The sequence below is a fragment of the Pempheris klunzingeri genome, chromosome 16 (genome assembly GCF_042242105.1).
Source record: "Pempheris klunzingeri isolate RE-2024b chromosome 16, fPemKlu1.hap1, whole genome shotgun sequence".
In the NCBI taxonomy this organism is placed as follows: Eukaryota; Metazoa; Chordata; class Actinopteri; order Acropomatiformes; family Pempheridae; genus Pempheris; species Pempheris klunzingeri.
Genome location: NC_092027.1, coordinates 83,211 through 107,419, shown reverse-complemented (window position 1 = coordinate 107,419; position 24,209 = coordinate 83,211). Strand labels below are relative to the sequence as shown.

The following is a 24,209-nucleotide window of genomic DNA, read 5'->3' as shown; positions in this document are numbered from 1 at the left end:
GTGCCGTCAGAGTTCGTCCTTTGACCCGCCGGACATCAGTCTGGCCTCACGTTTCAGGAACCTCATGAAGTCCTTCAGCTCCCGACCCCCCTGGAACACAGACGACACGTCACGTGACCACCAGACGCCATCAGCCGTCACATACCCGTCAGATGTCATGTGACCGCCAGGTATGGGGCGATACTTTGTTCCAGGTGTTCTCAGCTTCATGAGGTCACCTGGATGGTTTTCAGTGAAATGAATGAATTTACTACAAATTTACTAATGTACTACACCTGCAGAGTCCAGAGTTCTTACTACAACATTACCGTGAACTTTAAGGTGAGTGAGAGCGCCGCTGTTACCTCGTATCTGATTGGCTCGTCCTTCCTGCCCACTGGAGCCAGAAAGATGGTGGGATACCTGAGGAGACACACAGTCAGCCAGCGTCCTCCTTCACGCTAACCAACAGTAACATGTGGAAGATGAACGTGCTCTTCTCACCCGTGGACGTCGTAACCCAGCGGCACGTCGTTGTCGGCGGCGTTCATCTTGGCGATGACGATGTTGGGTTCAGAGTACAGCTGATGGACAGAAGTAAAGGAGGAGGTTTGGAAATGACAGAACAGACGAAACCTTTTTCATCCAGGATGAAGATGAAGATGAGGGACATACTGTGTGCGCCAGCTCCGTGTAAACCGGCTCCAGTTTCTTGCAGTGTGGACAGGACGGAGAGTAAAACTGGATCAGAACGTCTTTATCTGGATCATTGACGATGTCATCAAACGACTCGGCCACAACCACCTGCAGACACCACACACCTGTCTGAGCTGAAGACTGTAAACTAGAGACTGAGACCAGAAAGTGTTCACTGAGCTGATAAATCAGGAGAGAAGGTGGCTCATTTTCTCATTGACTTCCATCCAATCAGACTCCTGTTTTGTTTTGTGGGTCAGTTTGACCTCCAGGTGTGTCTGGTGTTCGTCTCACCTTGACAGCAGCAGAGTTCCTCTCAGGTACGGGCTCAGACTTCACAAAACGTTTCAGTCGACCTGCAAAGTAATCGTCCAGAAACCTCTCCAAGGACCGGCCATCCCTCCTGCAACACACAACCACCAGCGGGTTACCTACTGCTCCTCTATCAGGTTCTTAGCCTGGTTTGGCCTGGCTCAGCCTAGTTCAGCCTGGTTCAGCCTGGCTTGGACTGGTTCGGCCTGGGTACGTACGTGAACTCCTCTCTCATGGTGTACTTGTGGCCCAGTTTGGTCCGGATGGTGATGAAAGGCAGCCCTCCTCCGTCTGACGTCCCCAGACCGAAGTCGTCCTCCAGCTCAGACAGGAAGTCCCTTTTATTGGCTACTGAGAACATCAGGCCCCGCTCAGTGTATTTAGACGCCACCTTCATCACCCTGGCAACCAGACACAGGAGGCGGGGCTTTAAAAAATGCGCTGCAGGTGTTCAAGTGTATTACCCGTATGTAACCTGTATGTAACCTGTGTCATGTGTGTGTAACCTGTGTGTAACCTGTGTATTACCTGTATGTTACCTGTATGTTACCCGTATGTAACCTGTGTGTAACCTGTGTGTAACCTGTGTATTACCTGTATGTTACCTGTATGTTACCCGTATGTAACCTGTGTGTAACCTGTGTGTTACCTGTGTGTTACCTGTGTGTTACCTGTGTATTACCTGTATGTTACCTGTATGTTACCCGTATGTAACCTGTGTGTAACCTGTGTGTTACCTGTGTGTTACCTGTATGTTACCCGTATGTAACCTGTGTGTTACCTGTGTATTACCTGTATGTTACCTGTGTGTTACCTGTGTGTTACCTGTGTGTAACCTGTATGTTACCTGTATGTTACCCGTAGGTAACCTGTGTGTAACCTGTGTGTTACCTGTGTGTTACCTGTGTGTAACCTGTGTGTTACCTGTGTGTTACCTGTGTGTAACCTGTGTGTTACCTGTGTGTTACCTGTGTGTTACCTGTGTATTACCTGTATGTTACCTGTATGTAACCTGTGTGTTACCTGTGTGTTACCTGTGTGTAAACCTGTGTATTACCTGTATGTAACCTGTATGTTACCTGTGTATTACCTGTATTGTCCGAAAGCCTATTTGCTTAGTGCTAGGATTTCCCAGATGCGCTTGAACGTCTCATCATGTGAACCGCACGTGAACAGTGGATGCAGCACGCTGCCCAGTTGTTCGTGCTTGGGGACGATAGCAGACACGGAGAACTATCATTCCTAGTTTTTGTGTGCGTTTTGACAATAAGTAAGTTTATTGCTACATGTTCCATATTTATTATCAAGATCTTAAGTTTATGTGTATTAACTTGAGGTATTTTCCCTGTGTTGGTCTGCGTGACTTATTAGTACTTTTCAATGCTGTGTTGGCCTGTTCATGACCTGTGTGTAATTAGAGCTAGGCTGTCTTTGTGTTTTATATATATATAACTGTGCATGCATGCTGTGCATTTACTGTTCTTTGGGTTTACTGCACTATTTACATATTTAATGTGTTTATAGTTACAGTAATGTTATTGTTTTACATCTGTATTACGAATTTGTTGTTTATTTATACAACTATCATACTCATTGTATTATTTATTTTTCTCTTGTTGTTTCTGTTTAGACCACAAACACACAAACAAATAAAGCTGATAAAAGGATTCTCGGGCCGGAATCTGTCCTTAGTGTTCGCATCCCTAACCGAATCCTGTCCATATTTTACATGTATGTTACCTGTATGTTACCTGTGTGTTACCCGTGTGTTACCTGTTCCTCCAGTAGTTGGACCCGTGGGGGTTGTGGTGGTAGTCCAGGTCATAATACGCTGTCAGCAGGTCACGGACTCTCAGGTGATCTCTGTTCTCCACAGTCATGTGAGGACACAAACCATAACTACAGACAGACAGGTGAGAGGCAGACAGGTGAGAGGTAGACAGATGAGAGGCAGACAGGTGAGAGACAGGCAGGTGAGAGACAGGCAGGTGGACTCACATGTGATCTCTGATGAAGCGTCTCAGGGATCCGATGGTCAGGTAATCTGTGAAGACGACGACGACGTCCTCAAACTTATTGGACAGTCTGGGAGGCCTGAACAGCAACACACACCTGACACACACACACGCAGGTAAACACACCTTTACACTGCTGTTTTTTAATGGTGTGTCTTAGTGTGTGTGTGTGTGTGTGTGTGTGTCTCACTCGGAGGTGACCCTGTGTTTCTCCACCAGCGTGATGTCGGCTGTGTGAGCGAATCTGAACTGTTCCCTCAGCAGACCGGCAGCCTTCAGGAACTCTGACTGACGGGAGCCTTCCTCACCTGGAAACACACCTGAGACACACACAGGTGGGTCACATGATGCAGGTTGTAGAACAGTTAACAGTCTTCTGTGGGCTGACGTGACTTAACGTATCGTCGTGGTTACCGTACCAACGATGCTGGCATCGTAGTGGTTGATGAAGGTCTGCAGGTCTTCCTCAGTCTTCAGGTGAACCGAGTCCGGACCGGTCTGCTTCTTCATGTAGTGATAGATCCCATCTGAACACACACACCTGTCAACACACCTGTCTGTGTGTGTTGACAGGTGTGTGTGTGTCTGTTTTACCTGCGGTGCGAGGTCCGTCGTAGGGGGCGGAATCTCTGCCGTACCTGAAGATCTTCAAAGTGGGATAACCAGAGACCCCGAAACGAGCGCAGGTGTCTGAGTAGGCCGTACAGTCCACCTGAGACAGGTGAGACAGGACAGAGGTGATGAAGGTGGTAAAGGTGGTAAAGGTGATGAAGGTGGTAAAGGTGATGAAGATGATGAAGGTGGTAAAGGTGATGAAGGTGGCAAAAGTGATGAAGGTGGTAAAGGTGATGAAGGTGGTGAAGGTGGTAAAGGTGATGGAGGTGATGAAGATGATGAAGGTGGTAAAGGTGATGAAGGTGGTAAAGGTGATGAAGGTGATAAAGGTGATGAAGATGATGAAGGTGGTAAAGGTGATGAAGGTGGTAAAGGTGATGAAGATGGTAAAGGTGATGAAGGTGGTATAGGTGATGAAGGTGGTAAAGGTGATGAAGGTGATGAAGATGATGAAGGTGGTATAGGTGATGAAGGTGGTAAAGGTGATGAAGATGATGAAGGTGGTAAAGGTGATGAAGGTGGTAAAGGTGATGAAGATGGTAAAAGTGATGAAGGCGATAAAGGTGATGAAGATGATGAAGGTGGTAAAGGTGATGAAGGTGGTAAAGGTGATGAAGATGATGAAGGTGGTAAAGGTGATGAAGGTGGTAAAGGTGATGAAGATGGTAAAGGTGATGAAGGTGGTAAAGGTGATGAAGATGATAAAGGTGATGAAGGTGATGAAGGTGGTAAAGGTGATGAAGATGGTAAAGGTGATGAAGGTGATGAAGGTGATGAAGGTGATAAAGGTGATGAAGATGATGAAGATGGTAAAGGTGATGAAGGTGGTAAAGGTGATGAAGATGGTAAAGGTGATGAAGGTGGTAAAGGTGATGAAGATGGTAAAGGTGGTAAAGGTGATGAAGATGGTAAAGGTGATGAAGGTGGTAAAGGTGATGAAGATGGTAAAGGTGATGAAGGTGATGAAGGTGGTAAAGGTGATGAAGATGGTAAAGGTGATGAAGGTGATGAAGGTGATAAAGGTGATGAAGATGGTAAAGGTGATGAAGGTGATGAAGGTGGTAAAGGTGATGAAGATGGTAAAGGTGATGAAGATGATGAAGGTGGTAAAGGTGATGAAGATGGTAAAGTTGATGAAGGTGGTATAGGTGATGAAGATGGTAAAGGTGATGAAGATGATGAAGGTGGTAAAGGTGATGAAGATGGTAAAGGTGATGAAGATGATGAAGGTGGTAAAGGTGATGAAGATGGTAAAGGTGATGAAGATGGTATAGGTGATGTAGGTGGTAAAGGTGATGAAGATGATGAAGGTGGTAAAGGTGATGAAGATGGTAAAGGTGATGAAGATGATGAAGGTGGTAAAGGTGATGAAGATGGTAAAGGTGATGAAGATGATGAAGGTGGTAAAGGTGATGAAGGTGGTAAAGGTGATGAAGGTGGTATAGGTGATGAAGATGGTAAAGGTGATGAAGATGATGAAGGTGGTAAAGGTGATGAAGATGGTAAAGTTGATGAAGGTGGTATAGGTGATGAAGATGGTAAAGGTGATGAAGATGATGAAGGTGGTAAAGGTGATGAAGATGATGAAGGTGGTAAAGGTGATGAAGATGGTAAAGGTGATGAAGATGGTATAGGTGATGAAGGTGGTAAAGGTGATGAAGATGGTAAAGGTGATGAAGATGATGAAGGTGGTAAAGGTGATGAAGGTGGTAAAGGTGATGAAGGTGGTAAAGGTGATGAAGATGATGAAGGTGGTAAAGGTGATGAAGATGGTAAAGGTGATGAAGATGATGAAGGTGGTAAAGGTGATGAAGATGGTAAAGGTGATGAAGATGATGAAGGTGGTAAAGGTGATGAAGGTGGTAAAGGTGATGAAGGTGGTATAGGTGATGAAGATGGTAAAGGTGATGAAGATGATGAAGGTGGTAAAGGTGATGAAGATGGTAAAGTTGATGAAGGTGGTATAGGTGATGAAGATGGTAAAGGTGATGAAGATGATGAAGGTGGTAAAGGTGATGAAGATGGTAAAGTTGATGAAGGTGGTATAGGTGATGAAGATGGTAAAGGTGATGAAGATGATGAAGATGGTAAAGGTGATGAAGATGATGAAGGTGGTAAAGGTGATGAAGATGGTAAAGGTGATGAAGATGGTATAGGTGATGAAGGTGGTATAGGTGATGAAGGTGATACCTTTGCTAGCTGGACAGTTCCTTTCAGTCTCGTCGCTGCTTTCTCAAACTCTGGAGCCAATTTCTTACAGTGACCACACCTGAGGAAGAGGAGGGAGGGAGGGAGGAGGATGGAGGGATGAAGGATGATGAAGGGATGGAGGATGATGAAGGGATGGAGGAGGATGGAGGGATGGAGGAGGATGGAGGGGTGGAGGATGAAGGGATGGAGGGATGAAGAAGGATGGAGGGATGATGAAGGGATGGAGGATGAAGGGATGGAGGGTGGAGGGATAGAGGATGATGAAGGGATGGAGGAGGATGGAGGATGAAGGGATGGAGGGATGAAGGAGGATGGAGGATGAAGGGATGGAGGATGAAGGGATGGAGGGTGGAGAGATAGAGGATGATGAAGGGATGGAGGATGGAGGGATGATGAAAGGATGAAGAAGGATTGAGGGATGATGAAGGGATGGAGGAAGATGAAGGGATGAAGGAGGATGAAGGGATGGAGGAAGATGGAGGGATGATGAAGGGATGGAGGAGGATGAAGGGATGGAGGAAGATGGAGGGATGATGAAGGGATGGAGGGATGAGGGAGGATGAAGGGATGGAGGAGGATGAAGGGATGGAGGGATGAGGGAGGATGAAGGGATGATGAAGGGATGGAGGAGGATGAAGGGATGGGGAAGGATGAAGGGATGGAGGGATGAGGGAGGATGAAGGGATGGAGGAGGATGAAGGGATGATGAAGGGATGGGGAAGGATGAAGGGATGATGAAGGGATGGAGGAGGATGAAGGGATGGAGAAAGATGAAGGGATGATGAAGGGATGGAGGAGGATGAAGGGATGGAGGGATGAGGGAGGATGAAGGAGGATGAAGGGATGGAGGATGATGAAGGGATGGAGGAGGATGAAGGGATGGAGAAAGATGAAGGGATGACGGAGGATGAAGGGATGGAGGAAGATGGAGGGATGACGAAGGGATGGAGGAAGATGAAGGGATGGGGAAGGATGAAGGGATGATGAAGGGATGAAGGAGGATGAAGGGATGGAGGAAGATGGAGGGATGATGAAGGGATGGAGGAAGATGAAGGGATGAAGGAGGATGAAGGGATGGAGGAAGATGGAGGGATGATGAAGGGATGAAGGAGGATGAAGGGATGGAGGAAGATGGAGGGATGATGAAGGGATGGAGGAAGATGAAGGGATGAAGGAGGATGAAGGGATGGAGGAAGATGGAGGGATGATGAAGGGATGGAGGAGGATGAAGGGATTGAGGAAGATGGAGGGATAATGAAGGGATGGAGGAGGATGAAGGGATAGAGGAAGATGGAGGGATGATGAAGGGATGGAGGAAGATGGAGGGATAATGAAGGGATGGAGGAGGATGAAGGGATAGAGGAAGATGGAGGGATGATGAAGGGATGGAGGAAGATGGAGGGATGATGAAGGGATGGAGGAAGATGGAGGGATGGAGGAGGATGAAGGGATGATGAAGGGATGGAGGAAGATGGAGGGATGATGAAGGGATGGAGGAGGATGAAGGGATAGAGGAAGATGGAGGGATGATGAGGGGATGGAGGAGGATGAAGGGATGGAGGAAGATGGAGGGATGATGAAGGGATGGAGGAAGATGAGGGATGATGAAGGGATGAGGGATGAGGGAGGATGAAGGGATGATGAAGGGATGGAGGAGGATGAAGGGATGAAGAGATAGAGGAAGATGGAGGGATGAAGGGATGGAGGAGGATGAAGGGATGGAGGAGGATGAAGGGATAGAGGACGATGGAGGGATGATGAAGGGATGGAGGAGGATGAAGGGATAGAGGACGATGGAGGGATGATGAAGGGATGGAGGAGGATGAAGGAGGATGAAGGGATTGAGGAAGATGGAGGGATGATGAAGGGATGGAGGAGGATGAAGGGATAGAGGAGGTGGAGGGATGATGAAGGGATGGAGGAAGGTGGAGGGATGATGAAGGGATGGAGAATGAAGGGATGATGAAGGGATGGAGGAATGTGGAGGGATGATGAAGGGATGGAGGAGGATGAAGGGATAGAGGAGGTGGAGGGATGATGAAGGGATGGAGGAAGGTGGAGGGATGATGAAGGGATGGAGAATGAAGGGATGATGAAGGGATGGAGGAATGTGGAGGGATGATGAAGGGATGGAAAATGAAGGGATGAGGGAGGATGAAGGGATGATGAAGGGATGGAGAATGAAGGGATAGAGGACGATGGAGGGATGGAGGATGAAGGGATAGAGGACGATGGAGGGATGATGAAGGGATGGAGGAGGACAGGTTAACGGTTTATCTCCCATAACATCTGATTCTGTTAATCTCGAGCTAGCTAGTGCTAATGCTAATAATGACGCTGACGGTGACGCTCACGTCCGTTACCATGGAGCGTAGAATTTCACCAGCATGGTCTCGTGCTCCGTTGCCAGGTAGTCGAAGTCCGCGTCCCCGAGCTCGAGCACGTCTCTGCGCGAGGACACCGTGGCGTGAAAACAAGACAACAGCGCGAGCGTGACGGCGGGAAGGTGGCGGACAGCGGCCGCCATGATGGAGGGAGCCGAGGAATGATTTGAGACGGAGAAGGAGCAAATAAGAAGGAGACCAGACCGCCACAGACCGAGGAGACCCTCCGCTCCTCCCTCAGCGAGCCGGCGACGCAACCCACGTTTCCGGTCATTGACTCCAAAATAAAACCCTCATCTGTTACAGACGGTCAGCATGTCAAAGTCCAAGAGTGATATAAATGATAAACATGCTTAAATGCGTCACATCTTCATTACATTGAGCAGCTCTTCATACAACTGACACGGTCCATAACGTTATATTCATCCGTAGGCGATATCGAGTGCTTTTATTGTGAAGGCAGGACCACCTCGCCCGTCTGGCTTCACCGTTTCTCCAGCTGTCAAATAGAAGGCGGGCCGTAAAGAGAAAATACCGGAAAGCTGCTTTCTGATTGGTCCAGAGCTTTCAGAGGTGTCATCTCATTGGTCCAATGACCTGTCAATCACCCCTCATAACCGCCGATGCTATTAATAAAGTCCTGACACTTACTGAGATTTATTGATTAGCTGTTAGCTTGATCCAAACAGTTTTACATTAAAACTCAACAATTCACAACATTGAGCTTAAGTTTAAACCCAAACTGAATGTTTTAAGCTTTAAACCCGATAAACTTAAAATCTTTTCTGCAGGTAAATACAATTTGACAATTAACAGCAAATGTAAAACTTATTTTAAACATTTTTATTTAATAAACTTGAAGTTTTGAAGTTGTTAAAGATGCGTTTGTTATTATCACTGTTACAGCTCATCAGCTTCATGTGCTGCCTGTTATCTGATCTTCATATAGAAGTCCAACATTTCTCCTTTTCATATTTTAGTGAACAGTTTTAAAGTGTCTTTAAAAATCTTTAATCCTGGGAGCAGATCTGACATCTAACGTCAAGGTCAGCAGAAACCTGTTTGAGGGCCATCAAAGCTTTTTTACAGCTTAACCACGACCAGTTGATTTTCCTTCAGATGAGCTGCAGAGCAGGTTGACCTTCAACACAACGACAACAGTTCAACAGTTCATCCACCCATCATCCACCCACTCCTCCCTCCATCCCTCCTCTGTGTATCAGCAGTCTCTAGAAAACCTTCTGCTCCAACATGTGGCTGCTAGGAATCCTGGGAATGATCCAGACATTTAACTCCAGTGCATCATGGGAAGACTGAGCCTTCATGTTTCCTTCTTGACAGCTTCCAAACGTCTATGAGGAAAACTCTAACAGAACCAGAACCGGAGCGGAACTTTTGACCGGATCTAGAACGTGCCGAACTGGAACTGGTTTCACCAGGTGACATGCAAAAATAAGATGAATGCAAAGAACACAAAATGTAAAAAACAAAAGAACATTTAAAGAACAGAAACGCTGGAACCTTTTCACAGATCAGCACAGATGCCTCGCTGATTTTCTGATTTCTGGTTCTGTTGGCTCCATTGGTTCTGGAGGATCTTCTGTTGTTACACATGAGATATGTGTAGATCTGATTGGTAGGAACTCAGGAAGACATTCTCCTGTAGAACCATCAGGCTTAGAACCCAAAGAGTCTAGAAAACAGAACAGAACCACATCCTGTAATCCAGAATCCTCTGGAGAACCCAATCTGGATGAGGTGTGCATTGCAGAGATCCATGTCTGTGTTCTTCATGTTCCCTACAGCTGGAGAACAGAACTGACTGCAGAACAACATCTGGCAGAAACTGTAGGAGAATGTCTACAGCCGAGACTCTTCTTCTATCCAACTCTGAGAATCTCAGAACCCTCTCAGACCTCCTGTCGCCCCCTCCCCCCCTCAGCAGCAGATCTGGATCGGGGTCTCTGGTCTGAAGTCCACGCCATGGTGGTCTGCAGTCTCATCTGTGATTGGCCCCACATTCAGTCCAGAGCTGCTTGCTGCATGCTGATTGGTCGGCCCTCTGAGGAACAGGAAGTGGACTTGTGAACCGCGGAGTGGAAAAGCATCATCAGGTTGTGGAACCGAAGGCTGACCTGCAGGAAACAGAGCGCCATCATTAGTCTTTATTTAACAACAAAAGAAGAAGAACATACACCTGGACCTGAGGCCCCACCCCCCTCACCTGCTGTGCGGTCCTGTTTCCCAACTGGGCGGAGACCCGTTTGAACGTCCTCTGATTGGCTCCTCTCTGCTGACAGGCTGTCAGGATGGCGCGGTCCGCCTCACTGAAACAGAAACAGGAAGAGCATCAGCTGTTAATTTGCATCTGTGTGTTCAATCAATCTTTATGAATCCATCTGAGCCAACAGGAAGTCTCACACCAATGACAGGAAACACTATTGATAATTATTTCACAGTAAAGGTCCTGGAAAACCCTTGATAGTTTGGCATTAATTATCAAGGGTTTCAACAGCTGAGGGATCTGGTCTGGGGATCTGGAACGGTCTGTGAGGTCCTGACCTGCTGTCTATTTATGTTATTCCTGTAAAATGTGTCGTGGAGATGAGAGCAATCAGGAAACAGTGTGTTCTCACCGGGTCCAGGCAGCAACTTTTTCTCCGCTTAGTGTTGATGAGGCGTTTTTGGCGGGTCGCTTTGACTCCTCCTCTTCCTCCCCGTCACTTTCCGTCTCACTCTGTTCAGGCTGCCGATGCTCTGCCATCTTCCTGTTCTCATCAGGAGGATTCTGGGATACATAGTCTGTCCGCATGCTCTCTGAGCCCGTTGTTGCGGGCAACGACTGGGTGCCAAGCTGCTGGAAAAACTCCCAGAATTCCTCCTGCAGCTCCGGGTGGCGTCTGAGGAGCGACGAGATCTGAGACGGAAAACAGAGGCTGTGATGTCAGATGAATATTGATGAGAACCGGTGATGTTTCTGACTGTGACAGTAAAAGCTGAATAAATGTATCTGATTGGCTGATGAATCTGCTCCTGATGAAGGTCAAAGGTCACCGTCTACCTCGTCCATGTCCTCAGGCAGGGGGGCAGAGCTTCGCTGCAGCGCTGACACCACCTGCTGGTAGGGGGAGGAGCCTTCTCCAAGGCTGCGCCCCAGTCGCCGTAGAAACCTGCGGCTGCGTTCGAACAGCTGCTGCTCCAACAGCTGGAGGAGAGACACCACAGAGGAAGAGTTACCGTAGCCCAGTGACATCATGCCGTGATGTCAGAGCGAGTCACCAACCAGTCCACAGCGACGGGCCTGTCCTCGACTCAGGAAGGCGGCGAAGTCTCTGAGCAGCTGAGGCCAGGGCTGCAGCAGGCGGCTCAGGTCACCGTACAGGAGCTCCGGGGTGCCCCGGGGTCCCTGGGCCGAGAACCGGTCCAGGACCCCCAGCAGGTCCTCAGGGAGGCCTGGATTAACCTGCACCGCATCACACACCTGCACAAGAAACAAGAAGTACAGTGACGGGGGCATCAGCTGACCTGGCGGCACAAAGAACAGGTAATCACATGACTCTCACCCTGAGGAGGTAATGTTCGGCCTCCTCCTCTTCATCAGGACGCCACGGCTGCTCTTCATCACCCTCCTCCTCCTCCTGAGCGCACACACACACACACACACACACACACACACACACACATGACCTCTGCTGATCCTGATTGGCAGATTTTTGATCATCAAAGTGATGTCATTCTGACCTGCTGCTCATCATCCTCATCTTCATCACCTCCTGCTGCTCTGGATGATGTCACTTCCCCCCCGTCTGACTCCGCCTCCTGGGGGTCTGCCAGCTCGTCGTCAGGAGCGACGCTACCTGTCGAGCTGGATGAGGATTCAGACAGAGCCAGGAGGACCTCACCTTCCTCCTCCTCCTCCTCCTCCTCACTCATCCTGATGACATCATTGCCCTCCTGCACCTCCACCTGAGAGGGGACTGGGCCTTCAAGAGGGGGAGGGGCAGGAGTGCCAGTCTCTTCATCCCTCCTCCTCCTCAGGCTGCTGAGGGTCTGGTAGTGGCGCCTAATTCGCTCTCTGGTTGTTATGGAGACAGTAGAGGTGGTGATGTCAGAGGGGATGTCAGGAGGGACGGGGGAGGGGTCCACCTGTTGTAGGGGGAAATAAGTTAAGGTGTGATAACACAAGAGGAGTCATGAGTTCCTGAGAGGGCGAAGTCACCTCACACCCGTAAGATGATATCGGTACTGAGGCTGACTTACCAAACACGGTCGTCGCCGAGGGGGGTGTCGGTGTCCGGCTGATTCCTTTGATTTTCCACAACGCTGCCCGTCAGGGAGTGGGTCAGGGTCGGGGAGGGGCTGCTGGACCAGCACGAAGCCAATGCGTCTGAAGTCGAGATGTTTGGGGAGGTGGGGGGGGTACCTGGCTCCAGGTGGGAAGCTGTAGGCCGGGGGGGCCAAGCGGAGGAAGGTCAGGTGACTCTGACGGGCTCGACCTGACTTGGAAGGGGGCGGGGTCTGAGGGACGGGGCCAGATGGGTCATTGTAGTGCTTGATGGTTGGGTAGATGACAGGAAGACTCCTCTGTGAGGGGGGGGCAAAAGAGAGTTATTAGGACCAAGAAATATACAAATACCCCCCAACAGATCCTAGTTCACCTGCCCCCCGCCGTACCACCAGCCACAGTGGCAGGACACTCTCCTCTCTCTCCACGGGGGGGCGCTGCTTCATTGGGTCCACATGGCGGCAGGAGACCAGCATCGGCCACAAGACTCTCTGGTACCTGAAGGCCTGGGGGGGGCACAGAGACCAGCAGACACTCACACCGCATCCTCACAGCAGCGACTAAATCTGTCTGCCTGCCTGCCTGTCTCTCTCTGCCTGCCTCACCCTCTCTCTGCCTGCCTGTCTGTCTCTCTCTCTGCCTGCCTGCCTCTCCCTGCCTGTTTGTCTCTCTGCCTGCCTGTCTTTCTCTCTCTCTGCCTGTCTGTCTCTTACCTTGATGATGTTGTCTGGGGAACCTGGTCTGCAGCACTGCAGGATCCTTCGTCGTACCTGGACCAAAGTCTTCCTCAGCAGGAACTGAGACACCAGCTTTGTTGGGTCACATGACCCCTCCATGTTCCTGAGGCCGAGGACCAGGAGGCTGACGACACACACGCACACACACAGATCAATAACACTGTCATCACACCCACACAAATGATAACTGTGTGTGTGTGTGTATATACCAGTCCTCTGCTGCAGTGAAGGCGGCCGTCCTGCGGGGGCAGTACAGAGCCGGGTCCAGGCTGGAGCAGGGCAGCAGCTCTGGGTAGAGGAAGACTGGACGGGTAGCGAAGAGCCAGGCCAGTTCAGCCGGCATGACGGGGTAACAACGCACTACACACACACACACATCAGACATGTTCACACACACCAGCTGTGTACCTATTGTGCAGGTGTGTGTAGGTGTGCACCTGCTGTATCTGCTGTTGCTCTGGTTTTTACTAACTCACTGTCAGCAATAAGATGTCTGAGGGTCCCTAAATGCACCACTGGGTAGATTTCCTCTCAGCTGTAGTAACATGTGACTCAGCGACCATAAAGACTTCAGTCTGCTCCTTTAAATCTACAGACCACCGACCCAGCCAGAGCTCCCATCATCCCTAGCAGCAGTGTCTACAAAGCGACCATGTTGTGGGACCCACACAGACTGCAGAAAGCTGAATGACGTTTGGTTTGTCATAAAGCTGAGAAAATGAACATGATGCTGATTCAATTTACGCGTTAAACTCTAATAAACTCCACGCCAAAACATGAACCTTCTGAATAACCTCAACACATTAGAGCCTCCAACCTGTGACCAGCATCACATTCAGCTTCTCGCCTTTAGGACCAAATAAACTTCATTCAAGTCTCTTCAGATTTAAGAGTTTTGTAGTGAAGTCTGAGTCTCTCAATAGTGCTCGCTGTCAGTTCTTTGGCCTCCCCAACATGGCCGACATTAAGCCTAGAGAGCTCCCATGATTCCTAGCTGCAGGCCTTACCGTGTCCCCTGGCGTCGGCCGGGTGCGGTGGTGGCTGGTAGCTGAGGGGGGCCTGCTGCAGCTCGTCCAGCAGCTGCAGCGCCCCCTGCAGGTTGGAGGCCCTGAAGGCGCTGCAGAACCCCGGCCGTCCTGGAGACATGAGCAGCTCGCCGCGCTGAGCGAGCACGTCCAGCTCGAACTGACGGCGACACATAGAAACGGTTGTCACAGCAACAGCAGCATCGCACACAGTAAAACATCATCATCTGCAGGAACACCTGAACACATCAGCCAATCAGAGTTGTTCAATACACTACCCTACCAAAATAAAATACACTACCCTACCAAAATAAAATTCAGAAAATACTGTGTGTTCAAACATTAATGTTCAATGGAGCTCATAATAAACCTGCAGTGTGTGTGTTGTAATGTGTGTTACCAGGAACTGTCTGGTGGTCTCAGCCTCACTGTGCAGTTTGGCCACAGGTGAACTCAACAGGTGAATCTGAGTCAACAGCTGGGCGTGCTGAGAGAGAGAGAGAGAGACACACACACACACACACACACACACACACACACACACACACACACACACACACACACACATCAGACATGTTCACACACACCTGCAGCTGTGTACCTATTGTGCAGGTGTGTGTACCTGCTGTATCTGCTGTTGCAGACGGGCCCTCTGCTGGCGGTCCAACCTCAGTGTGTGCGGCTCTGGACAGTGTGTGTTGCTCGGTGTGTGTATCTGCAGTCCGAGCTGCCGTCTCTTACTGATCAGCGCCAGCTGCTGCTTCACTGTACGCAGCTCTGTGATTGGTTCGTCCTCCACCTCGTCATCACCTGGGCCGCTGTGATGAAAGCAGGGCAGGTCAGCGGGGCGGGTGTGAGTGTGTTCGTGCGTTGTGCCGTGTTACATACATGTTGTGCTGCTCCTCAGGTGTGTGTGTTTGGACGCTCTGCATCTCCTCCTGAGGCTCCTCCTCCTCTTCGTGGCCTTCGTCTTCCGCTTCCTGTCCCGTCAGGTCGTCCTTCAGCTGACACACACACACACTCTGTGTCAGCTATGTGTGTGTGTGTGGGTATGTGTGTGTGAGTGAGAGAGAGAGAGAGACTGACCGTCTGGAACAACTCCTCCATCAGCTCGTTGACCTCCTTCTCTGAACGACAGACACAGAAACACACATGAACATGGCTGAGACCACACACACACACACACACACACACACACACACACACACACACACACACACACACACACACACACACACACACACACACACACACACACACACACACACACACACACACACACACACACACACACACACACACACACACACACACGTACTGGTGATGCGGACCGCCTTGTCGTCACGGTAATCCTCCTGGTCGGGTTCATCGGTGTCGGCCAGGAAGTTGTACTCAGGGTCATCTTCATCATCACACTCCTCTGACAGGGAAACACACACACACACACGGATTATATGCACAGGTATATAAATATATAAAACATGTAATACATACTTACACACATAACACACACAGCCTGACCTTCGTTGTCCATGTCTGATGTCATCAGGCCTCTCAGCCAATCAGTCCACTCCCTGTCTTCGTGGGCAGAGCCTGAGTCGTACATGTCAGGTGTGATGTCAGGAGCTCGGAGCTCCGCCTCCAGCTGGCCCAGTGGGACGTCACGTAGAGGACGCTTGGACCGCGTCCGGTACGCCATCAGACCCACCTCATCCTCTGACTCTGACAGAGGCTGACCGACAGGTGATCAATGATTAATGACCGATCATCAATTATCAATAACCGATGATCAGTGACTGATCATCAACACTCAATGACCCATCATAATGATCAATAACTGATCATTAACAATCAATAGCTGATGATCAGTGGCTGCTAATCAATAACCAATAATCACTGATCACTCCGCTCCATTCATTGTTTCATTATTGTTCTGATAAACTGATGACACACAGCTGCTCCCAACGCTCCAAAGATCTAAAGCTCAGGTGTGTCCAGGTGTTACCTGGTAGGGCTCCATGCACACAGCCAGCTCCTCCTCCACGGCGTGGAGCTTCTCCAGGAAAGTGCAGTCTGTCACTGATCTGGGGGGTGGGGCTTTAGGAGGAGGGGGAGGTCCCATTGAGACGGATCCCACCTTCAAACTCCTGGAGCGGCTCCGAGAAGTCTGGGGAAGGGGAGGGGCAAAGGGGACAGGATTAACCCAGGGTTACCTGGACAAGAGAGTGGTGACAGTAAACAGGTGTCATGTGACACTTCATTGGCATAAAAGGAACCACATTAAGCTGCTTTAAGTCCTATTGATCAGATCGATTTCAGTTTGTTCACGTTAACAATGAGTCCTCTGTCCACACTAAGGTTAGACATGGAGTTCCACAAGGTTCAGTGCTTGGACCGATACTATTTACCTTATACATGCTTCCTCTGGGTAATACTATCAGGAAGCATTCCATTCATTTCCACTGTTATGCAGATGATACCCAATTATACTGATCAATGAAGCCTGATGAATCCAATCAGCTGGCTAAACTCCAAATCTGCCTTAAGGACATAAAGTCCTGGATGAGCAGCAACTTTCTGCTGCTAAATTCAGACTAAACTGAAGTTATTTTGCCCCAGACACCTCAGAGACACCTTTTCTACTAACATAACTGCTCTGGACAGCATCACTCTGGCCTCCAGCTCCACTGGGAGGAATCTGGAGTCTTATTGATCAGGATTTGTCCTTTAACTCCCACATTAAACAGATTTCCAGCTCTGCCTTCTTCCATCTACTAATGCTGCTAAAAGCAGGTCCATCCTGTCTGGAGATGATGCAGAAACACTAGTCCACACATTAGTCACTTCCAGGTTGGATTATTTCTGTTCCTTATTATCAGGCTGCCCCAATAAGTCCTTAAAGACTCTCCAGCTGGTCCAGAACGCTGCTGCTCCTGTTCTGACCAGAACTAAGAGAAGAGACCATCTTTCTCCTGTACTGGCTTCTCTTCACTGGCTTCCAGTAAAATCTAGAATAGAGTTTAAAATCCTTCTCCTCACCTCCAAAGCTCTTAATGTTCAGGCTCCATCATCTCTTAAAGAGCTCATAGTACCGTACTACCCCACTAGAGCACTGTGCTCCCAGACTGCAGGCCTGCTGGTGGTTCCTAAAGTCCTCTAAAGTAGTGATGGAGCCAGAGCTTTCAGCTATCAGGCTCCTCTCCTGTGGAACCTCCTTCCAGTCTGGGTTCAGGGGGCAGACACCCTCTCTACATTTCAGAGTAGACTAAAAACCTTCCTTAGTAATGAAGCCTATAGTTCAGGGCTGGATCAGGTCTTGGACCAGCCCCTACTTATGCTGCTATAGGCTCAGACTGCCGGGGGACTCCCATGATGCACTGGGCTCCTCTCTCCTCCTCTTCCTCTTCATCCTGATGCTTCATGTCTCTTTAATGTCTGTTACTAACTTGGTATCTTCCCCCGGAGCCTTTCTGTGCTTTTCTCATCTCTCTGGTTCCTGTGGATCCTGGTCCTGGCCCTCCTGCTGTGGTTCTCTGGTTCCTGTGGATCCTGGTCCTGGCCCTCCTGCTGTGGTTCTCCGGTTCCTGTGGATCCTGGTCCTGGTTCTCCTGCTGTGGTTCTCCGGTTCCTGTGGATCCTGGTCCTGGTCCTCCTGCAGTGGTTCTCAGGTTCCTGTGGATCCTGGTCCTGGTTCTCCTGCAGTGGTTCTCAGGTTCCTGTGGATCCTGGTCCTGATTCTCCGGTTCCTGTGGATCCTGGTCCTGGTTCTCTGGTTCCTGTGGATCCTGGTCCTGGTCCTCCTGCTGTGGTTCTCCGGTTCCTGTGGATCCTAGTCCTAGTTCTCCGGTTCTTGTGTATCCTGGTCCTGATTCTCTGGTTCCTGTGGATCCTGGTCCTGGTCCTCCTGCAGTGGTTCTCAGGTTCCTGTGGATTCAGGTCCTGGTTCTCCGGTTCCTGTGGATCCTGGTCCTGGGTCTCCTGTTGTGGTTCTCTGGTTCCTGTGGATCCTGGTTCTCCTGCAGTGGTTCTCCGGTTCCTGTGGATCCTGGTCCTGGTTCTCCTGCTGTGGTTCTCCGGTTCCTGTGGATCCTGGTCCTGGTCCTCCTGCAGTGGTTCTCCGGTTCCTGTGGATCCTGGTTCTCCGGTTCCTGTGGATCCTGGTCCTGGTTCTCCTGCTGCAGATCGTCAGCTACCGACACTTTTTACTGATATTAGTCCTGTTATTATTATTTTTCACATATCAACTGTTGTCATGTTTTTACCTGCTACCATATTGATCAGTATCAGTGTCATTGATCAGTATCAGTGTCATTGATCAGTATCAGTCATGTTGTCAGTACTGTTGTTACTGTTAGTATTTTGGTTGTCATTTGTTTGACAGTTCTTCTCAGTTTGTTCTGAGCTGCTCAGAAACAGTCTGAGATCATGTTTGTTATGAACTGGTGCTGTATGAATAAAGACTGATGATTGATGTGTCAGGTGATGTGGACAGGTGAGAGGTGTCCCCCCCCGCCATTCTGACCTACCTGCCAAGGGCTGCAGCTGTCATCGTCCCCCCGGCTCAGGCGGCTCCCCCTGGGGGACGAGGCCGTGCTCTCCATGTCGCTCTCCTGGAACGTCTGAACACATCAACCAATCATCAGTCACCTTCATCAGCACTGAGCCGTACCGCGGCCAATCAGAGCGCAGCCTCACATCTTCAGCCGTCTCGTCCTCGTCCTCCTCGTCGGGACGATACTCTTCGTCAGAGGAGTCTTCCTCAGCCAGCGGGATGTCCACAAACTGAGGAGTCTGGACAGAGAGACACAGCAAGGCTTTCAGTGTGATCACCTGAGAGGATGGACAGGTGATCAGAACGCTCACACAACTGGATTACAACTAGGTTCCCACTCAACAGGTGAAACAGGTCAGAGGTCACAGGTGACCTTTACCTTGATGATATCACTGCTCTTCTTGATGGGAGAAATGTTCCAGGCTGGGATCACCTGGTAGGAAACAAAGGTACAGGAAACAGGTGAGACGGGCAGGGGACAGGCGAGACAGACAAAGTACAGGTGAGACCGGCAGGGGACAGGTGACACAGGATGGGGGGTAAGACAGGCCATGGAAGGTGATACAGGCAGAGACAGGTGAGACAGACAAAGGACAGGTAAGCCAGGACAGGGACAGGTGAGACAGACAAAGGACAGGTAAGACAGGACAGGGACAGGTGACACAGGACAGGCGGTAAGACAGGCCATGGACAGGCAAAGACAGGCAGGGGACATGTGAGACAGGCAGGAGGCAGGTGAGACAGGCAGGAGACAGGTGAGACAGGCAGGAGACAGGTGAGACAGGCAAGGGACAGGTGACACAGGTCTCACCACTCCTTTCTCCACAACTTCCTTAAACTTGGATCGAGTCATTTTGGGCTCCTGATGAGAAGAAGAACACGTCATGTGATAAAGAGTTCTGTATGTTCATCAATATGTTAATGAGGCTCTAGCGAGCGCTGTAATTGGACGACAGACTCACGAAAGCAGGGACGGCCTTGGTCTCGTTGATGGCGGCTTTCATCATGGCCACCACGTGTTCGTTGGTGATCACTTCCTGTAGGTCAAAGGTCGAGTGAGAGCTCACCCCAAACAAAGATCCTCTCCAACCTCATTAACCACATTTTAAGATCAATAACATCACTGCTGTTTTCATACCCACAATTCCCTGTTCTTCTGCCTGGATAAAAGAGCACTGTCTGTCTGTCTGTCTGTCTGTCTGTCTGTCTGGACCCCCCCCCCCCCCCCAATATCTGATGCTGCTCATGTGGGGATTCTTGAATCCTTAATGTTGAATTCCTGAATCTTTGACGGTCTGTGTGTGTCTGTGGTGGTCTCTGTGGTGGTCTGTGTGTGTCTGTGGTGGTCTCTGTGGTGGTCTGTGTGTGTCTGTGGTAGTCTCTGTGGTGGTCTGTGTGTGTCTGTGGTGGTCTCTGTGGTGGTCTGTGTGTGTCTGTGGTGGTCTCTGTGGTGGTCTGTGGTGGTCTGTGGTGGTCTGTGTGTGTCTGTGACGGTCTGTGTGTGTCTGTGGTGGTCTGTGTGTGTCTGTGGTGGTCTGTGGTGGTCTCTGTGGTGGTCTGGGTGTGTCTGTGGTGGTCTCTGTGGTGGTCTGTGTGTGTGTGTCTGTGACAGTCTGTGTGTGTCTGTGGTGGTCTGTGTGTGTCTGTGGTGGTCTCTGTGGTGGTCTGTGTGTGTCTGTGACGGTCTGTGTGTGTCTGTGGTGGTCTCTGTGGTGGTCTGTGTGTGTCTGTGATGGTCTCTGTGGTGGTCTCTGTGGTGGTCGGTGTGTGTCTGTGGTGGTCTCTGTGGTGGTCTGTGGTGGTCTCTGTGGTGGTCTCTGTGGTGGTCGGTGTGTGTCTGTGATGGTCTCTGTGGTGGTCGGTGACGGTCTGTGTGTGTCTGTGGTGGTCTCTGTGGTGGTCTGTGTGTGTCTGTGATGGTCTCTGTGGTGGTCGGTGTGTGTCTGTGATGGTCTCTGTGGTGGTCGGTGACGGTCTGTGTGTGTCTGTGGTGGTCTCTGTGGTGGTCTGTGTGTGTCTGTGATGGTCTCTGTGGTGGTCTCTGTGGTGGTCGGTGTGTGTCTGTGGTGGTCTCTGTGGTGGTCTGTGGTGGTCTCTGTGGTGGTCTCTGTGGTGGTCGGTGTGTGTCTGTGATGGTCTCTGTGGTGGTCGGTGACGGTCTGTGTGTGTCTGTGGTGGTCTCTGTGGTGGTCTGTGTGTGTCTGTGATGGTCTCTGTGGTGGTCGGTGTGTGTCTGTGATGGTCTCTGTGGTGGTCGGTGACGGTCTGTGTGTGTCTGTGGTGGTCTCTGTGGTGGTCGGTGTGTGTCTGTGATGGTCTCTGTGGTGGTCGGTGACGGTCTGTGTGTGTCTGTGGTGGTCTCTGTGGTGGTCTGTGGTGGTCTCTGTGGTGGTCTGTGTGTGTCTGTGATGGTCTCTGTGGTGGTCGGTGACGGTCTGTGTGTGTCTGTGGTGGTCTCTGTGGTGGTCTGTGTGTGTCTGTGGTGGTCTCTGTGGTGGTCTCTGTGGTGGTCGGTGTGTGTCTGTGGTGGTCTCTGTGGTGGTCTCTGTGGTGGTCTGTGGTGGTCTCTGTGGTGGTCTGTGGTGGTCTCTGTGGTGGTCTCTGTGGTGGTCTCTGTGGTGGTCGGTGTGTGTCTGTGGTGGTCTCTGTGGTGGTCTGTGGTGGTCTGTGTGTGTCTGTGGTGGTCTCGGTGGTGGTCTGTGGTGGTCTGTTTGTGTCTGTGGTGGTCTGTGGTGGTCTGTGTGGGTCTGGACTCACGTGGATGATGTTCCTGACGTTCACCGTGGTCAGGTTGTGCTGTTTGGACTTGGTCTCCAGTGAATGGTCCAGCTGCCTGTCAATCTCCAGCTCCTCCCCCTCGCTCTCTGAGGCCCCGCCCTCCTCCTCCTCCTCCTCCTCCTCCTCTGTCTGTTTCCTCCTCCTCTTCCTCAGTGTCCTCCTCCTGGCTGTCTTCAGCTGCACCTGACTGTCTTCTGAGGGACACACACACAGTGAGCAGAGGCTACCACACAGTGTGTGAGTGTGAGTGTGAGTGTGTGTGTGTGTGTGTGTGTGTGTGTGTGTGTTACCCATGGTGATAATGAGGCTGGAGTCAGTGGTGTCTTCCTCCACCAGCAGGTAACCTTCCTCCTCCTCCTCCTCCTCCTCCTCCTCCTCAGCTCCGCCCTCTGAGGGAACAGGAGGTGGCGGCAGCAGCAAAGCATCCTGGGAGGGGAGCTGAGGCATGGGATGTAGCGGTCTGAGGCGGAGGGCGGCAGCAGGTTGGGGTTCGGACAGGTTGAGTTTGAGGCGTTTCCGGAAAGGGTTCATCGTGAAGATACATGACCTCTGACCTGTGACACAGTGACATCATCACAGTCACGTTACCGCCATGTGATCGACGTCAGATGCCCACCTGACCTGTCACCTGACCATCTGACTAAAGGTCAAAGTCCAGCGTTTGGCGAATGACCCGACCGACCCGTCAGACTGACACGTGATCATGTTGCCAGAGGTTACATGAAGAACTCTGATCCCTATCGGTACCAGCCGGACCCTGCACCGTCAGATCCGGACCCTGCACAGCATTCAGGTCCCTTTAAGGGTGGACGTCACTGTGACCTGATCGATCACTAAGTGATTGTTAGTATCTGTACTTGATCTGTGCCACACCTGGACTGGATCTATTAATATTCTAACAACTGGACCCGCCTGACCCTGATCCCTGTCCTGATCCTGGTACCGGTCCAGATCCTGGTCTGACACCGTTAATAAACAGTACCGGTCTGACAGGAAGTAACGGGGCTCCGTTTACTGGAACTTTAACGAGCTCATTTTAACTCCTTTATTTACTGTCGGAGGTTTGAAATCAAAGGATGTGAACTGACCGATCATGAGGCTGAGTGCAGCTAGCTGCCAACAGTACAGTGACTGTTAGCGGCTAAGTGTTAGCGAACAGCTCGTCGTTCTCTCAGCGGGGAGTTATCGTGTGTTCAGTCCGGTAAACTGGCCCCTACCGGCCCCCATCTGGCTGCAGTTTGCTCTCCTCCGGCTAGCATGCTACCAGCTACTCTGCCGGCTAGCGGCTAAAGTTAGCATACCGGCAGACAGACTGCAGACCGGGCTGGGGTCCCGGGTCCCGGTCTTTGATTCTCCGGTTCAACAGTCTATGTACCTACCGGTCCCGGACTCTGTGATACGGGTTAACAGTAACGGCAGAGAAACACTTACCGCCACAACGACGAGACGCTTCTGCCACATAGACTACATTTCCGGTGTACGTCATCAGGCCACTGTGACGTCGGCAGCGTCTTCTTCTTCTTCTGCTGATGCCGCTCTCCTGCCGTCCGGAGTTACTGCATCAGGCGGTTTAATCAAAGACTAAAGACAGACGGAGGAAGCAGCTCTCTGTGTCTCATTTAATCCTGGGCTGTTTCAAACTGCCCCCCCCCCCCCCCCCGCATAATGAAGAAGAAGATGATGAAGGTGGTGATGATGATGATGAAGGTGACCTATAAAACACCTTTACCCTTTAGAGAAGAAGCGGCTGAATACTCGACTCTGATTGGTTAATGACTGTCGCCATGGACACCATTCTGCTGCAGAAACAATGAAATGAGCTTTAAACACATCAAATCATTTGAAGTTGGTATTTAGTGTCTTCTGCTCGCCCTGTCTCACCGTGACCTTGTGTTGGTAACGAGCGAAAGACGCCATGACGACGCCAACTGCTACAATGCTAAGCTAGCAGCAATGCCCCTCAGAGAAACACCTGTTATTACATCACGGCCAGAGAGAGCACGGATAGGCCGAAACAGTGTGACATCACAGGAAACAGAACACATGGGAAACGATCAGCTGGATGACCAAAGAACGACCCCCCCCCCCCCAGTCACCGTAGGGGTGTGCAGACCTGTAGTTTGTGTCAGCCTGATTGTCAGTAAATCTGAACTCTTTCACCGGAACCGACGGCGCCGTCAGCCCGGACCCGGAGAACCAATTACTTAATATTGAATTGGTTCAGGTGTGTGCGATCACATCACACACACACACACACACACACACACACACACACACACACACACACACACACACACACACACACACACACACACACACACACACAGAGAAACGGAAGTGACGTCACTGGCTGTCTTTATTGATCAATAAATTCGTTAAAACGTTGATGACTCAGCTGCCGTGACGGTGGTGACGTCAGTGGGCAGGGTTGTGAGCTCTGATTGGTCTCTTCAGCTCCGTCATCACCTGCAGACCAAGACCGGGAGGAGGGTGATCCTGCTCGTCTCCGGTCGGTACCGGATCCGGTTTGTTTCGGTGAAACAGGGACTCCCGTCGGCGCGTGCACGGGCTCGCGGCCAGCACGGCCCGGAAGCCGTAGGGCGTGGTCACCTTCCGCACG

General features: G+C 50.6%; 2 protein-coding genes across 2 annotated transcripts; both read right to left on the bottom strand.

Moving 5' to 3' along the window:
• Positions 1–8,355, bottom strand: pdia8 (protein disulfide isomerase family A, member 8). Its single transcript, XM_070845913.1, has 13 exons — positions 8,192–8,355; positions 5,808–5,886; positions 3,597–3,714; positions 3,422–3,529; positions 3,193–3,322; positions 2,986–3,099; positions 2,761–2,886; positions 1,206–1,388; positions 970–1,078; positions 655–783; positions 484–563; positions 345–402; positions 1–90 (listed from the first exon to the last, which is right to left on the bottom strand). The coding sequence occupies exons 1-13, from the start codon at positions 8,353–8,355 to the stop codon at positions 7–9; spliced, it is 1,482 nt and encodes a 493-aa protein (XP_070702014.1). The 3' UTR covers positions 1–6.
• A 679-nt stretch (positions 8,356–9,034) lies between these two features.
• Positions 9,035–23,059, bottom strand: gon4la (gon-4 like a). The gene is made up of 27 exons (XM_070845870.1): positions 23,021–23,059; positions 21,880–22,143; positions 21,569–21,783; positions 19,774–19,848; positions 19,623–19,673; positions 19,191–19,244; positions 18,955–19,050; positions 18,786–18,878; positions 16,265–16,426; positions 15,781–15,991; positions 15,578–15,679; positions 15,346–15,386; positions 15,148–15,263; positions 14,882–15,077; positions 14,660–14,746; positions 14,242–14,419; positions 13,444–13,594; positions 13,211–13,358; positions 12,887–13,003; positions 12,473–12,796; positions 11,954–12,358; positions 11,776–11,850; positions 11,496–11,693; positions 11,274–11,417; positions 10,849–11,129; positions 10,437–10,539; positions 9,035–10,347 (listed from the first exon to the last, which is right to left on the bottom strand). Exons 2-27 carry the CDS (start codon positions 22,118–22,120, stop codon positions 10,234–10,236), a joined length of 3,978 nt encoding a protein of 1,325 aa, XP_070701971.1. The 5' UTR covers positions 22,121–22,143; positions 23,021–23,059; the 3' UTR covers positions 9,035–10,233.
• Positions 23,060–24,209: the final 1,150 nt, after the last annotated feature.

Excerpts from the sequence above, each read along its gene's own strand:
- gon4la (XM_070845870.1), bottom strand. The coding sequence starts at position 22,120 with ATGAACCCTTTCCGGAAACGCCTCAAACTCAACCTGTCCGAACCCCAA. Across the intron at positions 15,078-15,147 it reads CCTGAGGAGCAGCACAACAT|CGGCCCAGGTGATGACGAGG; the intron begins GTATGTAACACG and ends CTTTCATCACAG. Across the intron at positions 13,359-13,443 it reads TTCACTGCAGCAGAGGACTG|CCTCCTGGTCCTCGGCCTCA; the intron begins GTATATACACAC and ends GTGTGTCGTCAG.
- pdia8 (XM_070845913.1), bottom strand. The coding sequence starts at position 8,355 with ATGGCGGCCGCTGTCCGCCACCTTCCCGCCGTCACGCTCGCGCTGTTG. Across the intron at positions 3,530-3,596 it reads CGACGGACCTCGCACCGCAG|ATGGGATCTATCACTACATG; the intron begins GTAAAACAGACA and ends GTGTGTGTTCAG. Across the intron at positions 91-344 it reads ACGAGCCAATCAGATACGAG|GGGGGTCGGGAGCTGAAGGA; the intron begins GTAACAGCGGCG and ends TCTGTGTTCCAG.